General features: G+C 40.5%; 2 protein-coding genes across 2 annotated transcripts in view; one reads left to right on the forward strand and one right to left on the reverse strand.

Annotated features, from left to right (window-relative positions):
- The window catches only part of LOC139376202 (epidermal growth factor receptor-like), a 77,832-nt gene that overhangs the window by 59,097 nt on the left and 6,694 nt on the right, over positions 1-12,041 (reverse strand). The gene's annotated exons all lie outside the window — the stretch shown is intronic.
- LOC139376203 (matrix metalloproteinase-16-like) overlaps positions 10,719-12,041 on the forward strand; it is a 45,695-nt gene continuing 44,372 nt past the window's right edge. Inside the window, exon 1 of the mRNA XM_071118498.1 lies at positions 10,719-11,115. Within this exon, the coding sequence (XP_070974599.1) occupies positions 10,987-11,115 (129 nt within the window). The 5' untranslated portion in view covers positions 10,719-10,986. The remainder of the gene's footprint in view (positions 11,116-12,041) is intronic.

Below are 12,041 nucleotides of genomic sequence, written 5' to 3' on the forward strand. Positions count from 1 at the left end.
TTTATAAACTTGATCTCCACAACGGCTATGAAAAGAATCTAGACATTATCTCACATTTCTTTTAGACTAACATTTAGTTTTCAACAGCAAAGATTTGTATTAACCATGCTGTCTGTCTCTCTGACATTTTCAACATTGTTTCAATATTCAAATTCGATCTCCATATTAATGAACGTGTCTGGAGTCGGGACGAGAGAGACAGGCAGCGTTTCTCAGCCAGTCGAAATCATGAATCAGCTGGCATAATTTTTATGGATATATACAAAGAAATGTCATTTGAAAAAAGGTCAAACGAAACGAAGTGCAGCTAGTTTGCAGTTGTTCCAGCTTTAATTTGAAGTTATTGTGTTAGCTGTGTGTGTTGGCTAGATCCTCTGAACAACAGTGTCCTGACAAGTGAGCACGTGTTCTATGCCAGGCGAAATCGTGCCTCATTATTATTGTCACAACTTCCACCAAAGTCGGTTCCTCTCCTTGTTCTGGCGGCGTTCGGCGGTCGGCGTCATCGGTCTTCTAGCCATCGTCGATCCATTTTTCATTTTCCATTTGTTTTGTCTTGTTTTCCTACACACCTGGTTCTCATTTCCCTCATTAAGTGTTGTGTATTTAACCCTCTGTTCCCCCCATGTCTTTGTGTGGAATTGTTTGTTGTAAGTGCTTGTGCACATGGTTACTGGTGCGCGTCGGGTTTTGTACCCATGTTGATTATTTCTTTATGCCGTTGGTTTTGAAATTAAACTGCTCCGGCTATTACCTAGTTCTGCTCTCCTGCCTCTGACTTCACTGCCACTAGTTTCGCACCCCTTACAGTTATGGATGTATCCAAATAAATGTAACTAGAAAACAACTTAAACAAATGCAAATGCAGCTACTTTGCTTTTCATTCTGACTGCACTCTTTGATGTGACTGTGAGCTAGCCGTAGTTGGCTAGCTACTGTAGCAGGCAAGGGATAAGAACATTTAGAACAAACAACTGGGTCGCGTCCATAGATACAGAACAAAAAGACAGAACGACTGGGTCTCGTTGCTGGCAACTGAACCGATAGAACGAACGACCAGCCGGCTTGGGTAGCAACCCAAGATTTGCGTCTATATCTTGTGGAAGGATGAAATAGTATGAATAAATTCATCAAGCCAGCTGGTCATCAAGCCGACTGACTTTGTCTCGTGCCAATATATCCTCCAAACACCGGCTTCTCAGGCATTATCACTTAAATGTACTGTACAATGCACACTCTGTACTATACTTTCCTTAAGGGTTGAAACAGGACAGGATGACTCGTCTGCCGCTTGTGGAAAGATTCCTATTGGATTAAAGTAACCAGGTTCATTCATATATTCTGAGTGTTTACTGCATTACCCAATGGGCTGCTATGGAGACCACATGTTCTGACAAGAACTGTATTGGCCAGGGGAGATTGTTGGGAAACGTTAAAACCATCACCATGCAATGAGAGAAGTTATGTTTCACTGTGTCCGCACAAAAATGTGTGTGTGTGTGTGTGTGTGTGTGTGTGTGTGTGTGTGTGTGTGTGTGTGTGTGTGTGTGTACCTGTTTCACTGTTATTATACAGTACATATGCTATCTCATCCATCACAAAACAATTATGTTGACATTAACAGTAGGGGGAATCGACTAGTGAAAATATTGTCCATCTTGTGAAGTCCCCATTGCGCATTCAAATACTAGCTAGTTTTAGCTGTGTGAACAGAGTGAAAACTGCCTGGAGGAAAGCAGACGCTTTACAGATATCAGGTGGTGTTCTGTAATCTCTGCAGCTCTGCTAATGAACTCTTAATTAATTGGTGTTAGGCTGTTTGTTCACAGCGCCTGGAGCTTTCTTATATCACTGAACCGTTGACATAGCCTGGTTAATGCAGACTGAATGATGTGAACAAACCATTTCCAGGCTACCATTGACAATAGGATTCAGTTACCCCTTTCAACATTTCAAGTCTGATGTGTGTGTTCTCCACATTTTAGTGTTATCCTACAGTTCTGAAAGGGGGCCAAGTCAGTTGACCAGAACTAACAACTGTACTGAAAAACTGCTGTAGCAACAAAGCCTATAGGTAGGAACAAGAACTGGCATCTTCTTATAAAATGCTGATATACCAATCCAAAGCCATAACAGCACCTCTAATGGAGTGATGGGTCTCTCTGGCAGATGGTATATAGCCTCAAACTGACACAGGATCCTCCTATATGATATGCCATATGGTGTTTACAGTACTGTACAGTACCTCCCCCTCCTCCTCTGTGTGCCTGTCTCCACCCACCTCCAAGATACTTCTCTCTCTGAGGAGTATTGGGGAGGGGTCTCTCTGTGTATTATTTGGTTTCAAGTTTTTTCTTCTTCCTACGTTCAATGAATAACTTAGTTAAATGAGAGGACCCTGGTCCAGCTGGTGCCTCTCATGCAGATCAAACCAGAGCAGAGCCCTGAGACCTGGAGGGCACCTCCCTCACACAATAGTCACGGTAGCATCCCCCATCTCTCTGCTTCAATTAACCACTTAATTGGTTTGACTGCTTTGTCCGGTTGTTGTTGAATAATGATGGACATGTAGCCATCATAGTTGGGTTTCTTTTCTTTTAGTTACTGTAGATGCTCCTAACACCTTCTTCGGTCTACTGTGAGTAGACTATACACCTGCTTCCTACCAATATTTTCCTTCTTTGTGTGAAGAGCGTGTTTTCTCCTCCAATAGGTATTTCCCTAAGGAACAGGTCTTAAATACACGAGGAGGGGCTAAATTGAAAGGTGATGAGGGAACGAAAGGAGGGATGACCAACCACTACCTTCATTCAGCCACCACTCTCCCTTTTCAGAGGAATCCCCAGTAGGCTAGCTGGTCATTATGTTGTGTTTGTTTAGAGTTTCTGCTTGGCTGACAGCTGTGGTATGGGGCTGGGGCTCTGAGTAGGTTAGGGTCTACACAAACAGCCCGAGGGAGGGAGAGAGCAGTGGAGAGTACCAGATAGTCATGGCTGGTGCATGCTCTGATACAGGGTTAAAGGGGGAGTTATGGGGACAGGTTGATTAGCAGGGTGTGTCACAACAACATGTTTTTAATATGGCCATTCATTTATATTTGGGTCAACATCATCATGGACCAAAACATGTTATTTCCTTTTCTTGTGTAAATGCAGATCTGAAATGCCATGCTGTTCTCTTGTTTTCAGAAGTGTTGTAAACCTTGAAGCAATAAGGCATGAGAACCTGGGATTTATTGTCTGAATAACTCCTGACTAAGGGCTGTTCTTAGGCCCTACGCGAAGCTAAGGGCCGGAAAACAGCCCTTAGGAGGTTGTTATTCACAATAATTCCTGGGTTCTCATGCCTTATTGCTTTTATAAAACTGTTGCCAACGTATTAAAAAAAGATTAACGACATGTTTTCACTAAAAACATTATTTGAATGAGTACATTTGTTTTATTCCATCCTTCCACCATTCAATATGGTCCGGGAAAAAGCCAGTTGTCAGTGCTGAGATTCTGAAATTGTTAGCCAAAATGGGATGGTCATCTATTCTATTGGCATGGACTGATTAAGTAAATAAGGTTGCCATGGAGGCTAGCTAACACAATCACATCAAGCAGCTGAAATGACAGCAAACTATCTGCATTTTCCTTTGTTAAACCTTTGTTTCTATTGCCATTTCTTTGCACATATCCATTAACTATGATGGATATACATATTTTGGAAAAAATATGTTTATTGAAAAATACTTTCATCAACATAAATACTTTTCTCATTTTATCAGGAATAATAAACTGGTATTGGCTGTGACCATTTTATTGAATAAAAAATGTCCCCAATACAACTTGCGGGTGTCATTACTTTCACATCATAAACATGACATTTCTGTTTAAAATTGAATAACAAACACAATGAGGTTTGGGATTTTTGGCTTTATCTCTCTGTAGGATTTGGTACTACCACATTTATAAAGAATCATTTTTATTCCTTATTGTATAAATATGCAATTACGTGTTGAAATTGTTATGTATTTAGAATTTCTAAGTAGCTATATTGAGAACAAGTAGGTGCTTTACACCTGAAGAAGACAGGAGTATGATATTTCATGTGTACTTATATTCTTTCTTAAATAACAAATATGTGTAGATTGTGGTGGTAATTACTGTGTGGCGGTAATGACTAGGGCAATCTCTCAAGAACGGGAAGTGACAACTTTTTTGAGAATATTACTTCTGGGTAACCAAGATTATGACTAGAGTAACGATAAAATGCATTACTTGTTAATTAAAAATAACTTGGTGGAAAAGTATATTGAAAATATGAGTGATTGTTATAAAGACGGTGAAAGATGAAGTAATAAGCAGTATTGAGCAGGGGTATACCCTTTTTATGCAAATGTTCTACATTTTGTTCTACTTCGTGATGGTAATGACAGTGTTGGTAATGACAGTGTTGGTAATGACAATTTGCTTGTTTTGGGATTTAACTGCCAGGCCATAAGGTTTACTTCGTTAATAGCATCAGCTATCATTTGATAAACTCCAACCACAACAGAATGAGATTTATTTTTTCAAATAGAGGACAATCCAGACGAGTTATAGCCATTGCAGTAATGACGCAGAATAAAAATAATGCTCTATTTTTATGCATTCTTGGAGATTGAGATATAATTTCAAACACTGTCATAGCCATGTTCTCCACTTCCCAGTTCTTGTGTGACTTGATGTCTAAAATATTGAAAATGATTGATTACTTTGTTCAGTGTGATGGTAATGGTGCAATACTGAGAGACAACTGTATTTCTTAGAAAATAATATATTTAGTGCATAAAAAATGTATATAGCAAAATAATATTATTTTTCTGTCACGATCGTCGTAGTGAGTAGACCAAAGCGCAGCGTGATGTGAATACATCCTTTTAATGATAGACGAAAAAACACGAAGTACACTAAACAAACTATAACAAGACGACCGTGACCACTATCAATACATGCAACATCACATAGACAATAACCCACAAACCACAATACAAAACAGGCTACCTAAATATGGTTCCCAATCAGAGACAACGACAAACACCTGCCACTGATTGAGAACCATATCAGGCCAAAACACATAGAAATAGACAAACTAGACATACAACATAGAATGCCCACTCCTATCACACCCTGACCAAACAAAACATAGAAACAAACAACGCAAATCATGGTCAGAGTGTGACATTTCCTAACCAGGTGCATTAAATATAAAGTGTAATACATAGCAGAATGTGACAAGTCTGGGTGTGAGACATTGCTAAAACAGAGCAAAACATATTGAAAGCTGAAAAAAATACAATTTTAGGTTATTTTAGTGTTTACTTAATATTTGTCAAATAAAAATCACAATACATTTTTTTCTTAAAAATAGAACCCGAGACACAAAAAAGCTTGAAGTTGCAAAATTACAGAGAAATGAATTTGCCTGGCTCAGAGAAGCTGTCAGTCTCATCACTTTGGTGATTTCAAAAGAAAGAAACAGCAACGTTGTTGCACAGGTTGGAGGCAGGCAGCAAGGTTTAGACAAACAGCAACTGTTGCAAACCAAATGTTAGGCTAGTAGAAATATTGTGTAGATGCTTTTTTACCAGGGGAGATTAAGTTTATGAATTGTGGTACATTTGTGGGTTTTAGTATATGGCACAAATCCCATTCAAGCCATAGGACCGATATTAGCATTTTTCGCGCATCATGCCCAAATCATCCGAAAGTATCTTAAAGTGATTGTGAAACCCAACAAAGTCACTTCTACATATTTTGAACATGATGCATGAAAAATTATAATATCGGTCCCATAACTTGAACTGGATTCGTGGCACAAATGCTAAAACGTTAGCATGTGGAAATAGTGCTAGGGAAACTAAACCAAAGCATGGTTTGCTGTCATACCTTGTCCATAGACTGCTTACAGCAGGTGTGTCAAACTCATTCCATGGAGGACCTAGTGTCATTCATTCCACGGAGGGCCAAACTCATTCCATGGAGGGCCTAGTGTCATTCATTCCATGGAGGGCCTAGTGTCATTCATTCCACGGAGGGCCAAACTCATTCCATGGAGGGCCTAGTGTCATACATTCCAAGGAGGGCCAAACTCATTCCATGGAGGGCCTAGTGTCTGCAGGTTTTTGTTTTTTCCCTTTCAATTAAGCCCAAGACAACCAGGTGTGGTGAGTTCCTTACTAATTGGTGCACACACTTGCACAATGCACACATATTTTCCCCTTACTTATTTTGGCAAACACCGAGACAGACATACCCATTTTGGTAACAATTTACCTGACACCCAGTCATAACAATGTCACAATATGTCATAACAGTTAACATAGCTTGTCATAACCTGTCATAATATGGTCATAACACTGTCATGAACCATCTATTTACACCTGTTGTGTTATTTTATGGCTGTTTATGACACCTACATAAGAGTGTCAAAACCAACATTTATTCAAATGTATTTTTTTCTTCCCTGCCAAGAAGTTTCCTTTCATTTGAAAGTTTGCTTTGTTGTTGTCATAATGAATTCATTACAGTCATGTTTTTTTTCTCTCATCCTTATTTAAAATAACTTTCAGAAAATGCACTTTATGACACTGTCATGAAGCATTATGACCATCCTGTGTCACTTTATTTGGACTACGAAAATACACTTTATGACATTGTCAAGAAGCATTATGGCCATCCTGTGTCACTTTATTTGGACTACGAAAATACACTTTATGACATTGTCAAGAAGCATTATGGCCATCCTAATCATGTAAGCCAGATAGGCCTATCAAGTACATGCCCTTATGTCAGTCATCAGTCAAAAAGAGGGTGTCTTGTCCTGCTCCTGAAATCTGCTCCTGCATTCATCCCGGTCATCAGCAACAGAGCATTGGGGTAGGTGCATGTCTGACATCAACTTGTGCGCAATTACAATTACAATGATAATTGAATATGGTACATTTCAGAAAATGTTATGTAACATGAACATAATATTGACAAGTAGGCCATGGCGTAATGGAATGTGTTGCCTTGTGTGGTAGGTTTCGTGGGTTTTGACACTCTTATGAAGGTGTCATAACCAGCCATAAAATAGTACAATATGTCACAACAGGTCTAAATATATGTGTCAAGACAGTGTTGTGACCACATTATGAACGTTATGTCAGCTGTTAAGACATTATGATATGGTTATGACAGTGTCATAATGTGTTATTACACTGGGTGTCAAGTGTTACCTTAATCTTTTCTAAGACGGCAAACTAGTTGCAACACATCCACATGCTAAAAATCATTTGAAGATCAGAACATTTCATTTTACTGTGTCACCATCTTGCCTTATGGAGGAGTTTATGGAAACATTGCAGGCGCAGTTTGAGCTACTCTAGGAAGTGACGTTGCAGGCAAGGTCAGTGCTGCCCCCTATCACTGAGTAACTCAAGTTGAAAGCCGACTGGGATACTGCAGACTGCTGTAGCCACTAAATTATCTTTATAACTTATTCTTTGTGCGATACTAAAACAATCGGTTCAAGGACATACATCTGGTGAAACAGAAGCACGTATTGGTACCATTATTGTGTTCGATTTTTTAAAAATATTCATGGATATTGACCACAAAGATCGCCATACTTTGATTGACTATAATGTGGTCTTCTGTTTTCTAAAAACATTGCCTGCAGTACTCCGGTCAGCCTTGAACTGAAATCCTCAATGAGAGGGGGCAGTCGTTCTCCCCTGCTCCAACATAATGTGATAACGATTGACAACTGAATGCATTCAACCGAAATGTGTATTCTGCATTTCACCAAAACAATTTGAATTACAGACATATGGGGGGCTGTCTTAATCGATATCATCAGGGCCCGGGAGAAGTTGTTGTTGGGGGTTAACTGCCTTGTTCAAGGGCAGACTGATGTGACAAAAAAACAATTATTTCAGTCCTGGCTGTCCCCATATAGTCTGCTATGTGTACAGAAAAACAAAGAAACACACACACATTTTTGTAATGACACAGTGAAACAGGACTTGTCTCATTGGTGATGGTTTACTGTTTCCCAATGATCTCCCCAGGCAAGTACCGTTCTTGTCAGAGCGTGTGGTCTCCATAGCATCCCATTGGCTTATACAGTAAACACTCAGAGTATATGAATGAACCTGGTTACTTTAATCCAAAAGGAATCTTTCCACAAGCGGTAGACTAGTCATCCTGTCCTGTTTCAACCCTTAAGGAAAGTACAGTATCAGAATGTTCATTGTACAGTACATACAGTGACTTTTCCCACATTTTGTTACGTTACAGCCTTCATCTAAAATGTATTCAATTGTTTTTTCCCCCACATCAATCTACGCACAATAGCCCATAATGACAAAGCAAAAACAGGTTTTAGATTTTTTGCAAAAAATAAGTAATTTAATATCACATTTACATAAGTATTCAGACCCTTTACTCAGTACTTTGTTGAAGCGCCTTTGGCAGTGAATGCAGCCTTGAATCTACAAGCTTGGGACACCTGTATTTGGGGAGTTTCTCCCATTCCTCACTGCAGATCCTCTCAAGCTCTGTCAGATTGGATGGGGAGTGTTGCTGCACAGCTTTTTTCAGGTCTCTCCAGAGATGTTCGATCGGGTTCAAGTCCGGGCTCTGGCTGGACCACTCAAGGTATTCAGAGACTTGCCCCGAAGCCACTCCTGCATTGTCTTGGCTGTGTGCTTAGGGTCGTTTTCCTTTTGGAAGGTCCTGACTAGCCACAGCATGATGCTGCGGGTGCCAGGTTTCCTCCAGACGTGATGCTTGGCATTCAGGCCAAAGAGTTCCATTTTGGTTCTCCCCTCGATTGCTCAGTTTGGCCGGGTGGCGCGCTCTAGGAAGAGTCTTGGTGGTTCCAAACTTCTTCCATTAAAGAATGATGGATGCCACTGTGTTCTTGCGGACCTTCAATGCTGCAGAAATGTTTTGGTACCCTTCCACAGATCTGTGCCTCGACACAATCTTGTCTCGGAGCTCTACGGAAAATTCCTTCAACCTCATGGCTTGGTTTTTGCTCTGACATGTGCTGTCAACTGCGGGATCTTATATAGACAGGTGTGTGCATTTCCAAATCATGTCCAATCAAATTTACCATAGGTGCACTCCAATCAAGTTGTAGAAACATCTCAAGATGATCGATGCACCAGAGTTCAATTTCAGGTCTCATAGCAAAGGGTCTGAATACCTATGTAAATAAGGTATTTAAATAAGGTATTGCTACAATTTCTAAAAACCCGTTTTCGCTTCATCATTATGGGGTATTGTGCGTAGATTGATAAGGGAAAAAAATGATGAAATTGATTTTTAGAAAAAGGCTGTAACCACCAAACTTAACGTTACAAAATGTGGGGAAAAGTCAAGGGGTCTGAATACTTTCCGAATGCACTGAGTAATCAATCCAATTTCATCATGAAAAGGTGAGAGAGATCTGTGGCGATTTTCCATGGAGTGTGTCGGTTTAAAATAGCCTCATTTTTGACTCCCCCTGACTCCCTCCTACACTGCAGTGCACCCTAGGTCTGCTATCAAGAGCAAGACACAGAGACGGAGGCGTATTCTATCCAACAAATGTAACAATGTCTTTTTAATCTTTCATATCCATTGAGTAGGGTGTAGCATACACCATATCATTATTTAATTCCGATCCATCTTGACCCCAATGAAGTAGTAGTAGGGAACCTGTTTCTCAACTAAACACTGCCAGCTTGTGGTTCAAGTACAGTATCTCTGTCTCGTGCAGATTCCTGACATTGGTACCTAGATGAGGTTTCTTGTCTCCATGCATTCATTCACCAATCACCATGAACCTGCTAATGGAGTATTTCCAAGAGTGGTGTTGGGATAGGCTTATCTGACTGAATGGTTATTGATATTAAAATGCTTGTCTTCGCTGAATATCATATGTGTATCTTTGTATGTATCTCATCCCAGAATAGGCCATATGATTAAAACTGTTAATATACCCTGTATTACATTACATTGTTATAACTGTGTAAAAGTCTGTACTTGAATGATATCAGTGCATATTGAAGGATGATTGTTCCATCTGTCTCGGGCTATTTCTAATTCCCAGTATACATATTTCATACCAGGGTACATTACATTTGCCTGACGACTGAAACGGAATTTTTCCTCTGCTCTATATTCACTGGGGAGAAGAAACTAGTTTACCCCCGCTGCAACCCCCAACCCTCCCTAAAAACGAAATATATCAAATAAAATGTGGGTTGGGGTCCACCCGGAGTTCGGGTCCACCAGATAGCATATGAACACGTCATAAACCATGATGTTCTTTTTAAATTACAGGCAATTTGCTTTAAAACGGCAACATTTTCTCTCAGACTCGTGGAAAAATGTGTAGAATAGCAGGAAATTGGCTCAGGGATTAACATTGTGTTAATATTAAGATACATATTTTTGGGGAAAAAAGTTGAGATTGTCCTGTCTTTCAAGGATCCCTCTAAAACGGCAACATTTTGGCAAAATGTGTAAAATAGCATGAGATAAACTATAAAACCGCCGTGGGCGTACATCACGTTGCGTTTGGAAGCAAGGAGTTTGGGTAGCCAGGCAAACATTACATGACGCTGGTCTTTACGCCTTCATGGGGTGTGTTGCGCTGCTGGAAACATCAAAGCGCAGGCGTAGACTCTGGAGGTATGATTACTGTACATGGCCATCGATGCCGCTGGATAAACCAAACCAGCGATGTAAATAACAGCGACGGAGGCGGTGGATCTAACATGCCTAATTCTATCACAGCTTGACACGAGAAAACAATACATGGCATCTGGGTTTATCCCCTTGGCAAAACCACCGCGGCCGTCCTTTTATGCGCGTCTCCGAATTTGGCTTTGACAGCTCATCGGATGGTTTTCTTAATTTGACGCACGAACCTAATCACACGACGGGCGGTTTTATCTAATAACCCACTTGGGAAAAACGGGTCATTATGACCTTAGTATCCTCATCTAAAAGAAAACCATTGGATTGTTTTTCCGCAGCAGCGTTCTGCTTGCATTTCTTGCTGTGGATTGTATGCGCGGTGTCCGGAGAAGAGCATCATCAGTTCAGCGTTGAGGTAAGATAAATGGCCTGCTAGTGCCTCGCGGCTGCTCATCATAAATTACTGTGCACTCTCCTCTGCTCGGGTGGCAGCGCTTTGCGCGAAAAACAACATTAACTGTAGACGAGGGTTGTTATTTGTCTGCTACATCATCACTGAAGTATGGTGGATGGCATGGCAAATGTATCTGATTCGGATGGATGTTTCAAGACGCGCGGAACATCGAAATGATTATGCGTTCTATTCTCTTTTTTTTTTACAATCTCAAAAACAACATCGGATGCTGTTGGCATTGTTTTGAACGAGATGGTCCAGCGCCCTTCCGCTCAGTCAGCTCATGAGCTGACACCGTCTGTAATATTTGTTATCATACATCTGTAAATATATATGTAGTATACTGTATATACTAGTATTCTATAAATTACCTACGCAACTGGGTGGGTTTATGGTTGTGCAGATTAAGATGTGATCCAAGTTGCGTAATAGGATAGATCGGGTTGAATATATTGTACCATATTAATTGCTTCTGTCACATTATCTGTATAGGCCTAGTCTACTGTAGGCTATTCTCTCTCATCCCTCAAGTCAAATGACACATTCTGGCATCGGATCCTCATTCATTCCTTTGTGCTGTGAACCAGAACCTGGGCCTTAGCTGTACACAGACAAAACAAACAAACAAACAAACAAACAAACAAACAAACAATTGGCTACATCTGATTGAGGGATGGTGGAAAGATGGACAAACAACAACAAGGCATTTGGCTCAGTGAGCAGCGAAGAGCAAGCGATAGAGATACAGGGATAGAGGGAGGGATGAGGGAGAGATAGATGAAGGATTAGCGTGAGCGTCTCATAGGCTGGGTAATGATGGCGATTGCGCGGCAGCAGCAGTTGGTTGGCAGTGTGGACAGCTGTGGTGGAGCGTGGCTGCCTGCCTA

This window comes from Oncorhynchus clarkii, chromosome 20 (genome assembly GCF_045791955.1).
Source record: "Oncorhynchus clarkii lewisi isolate Uvic-CL-2024 chromosome 20, UVic_Ocla_1.0, whole genome shotgun sequence".
In the NCBI taxonomy this organism is placed as follows: Eukaryota; Metazoa; Chordata; class Actinopteri; order Salmoniformes; family Salmonidae; genus Oncorhynchus; species Oncorhynchus clarkii.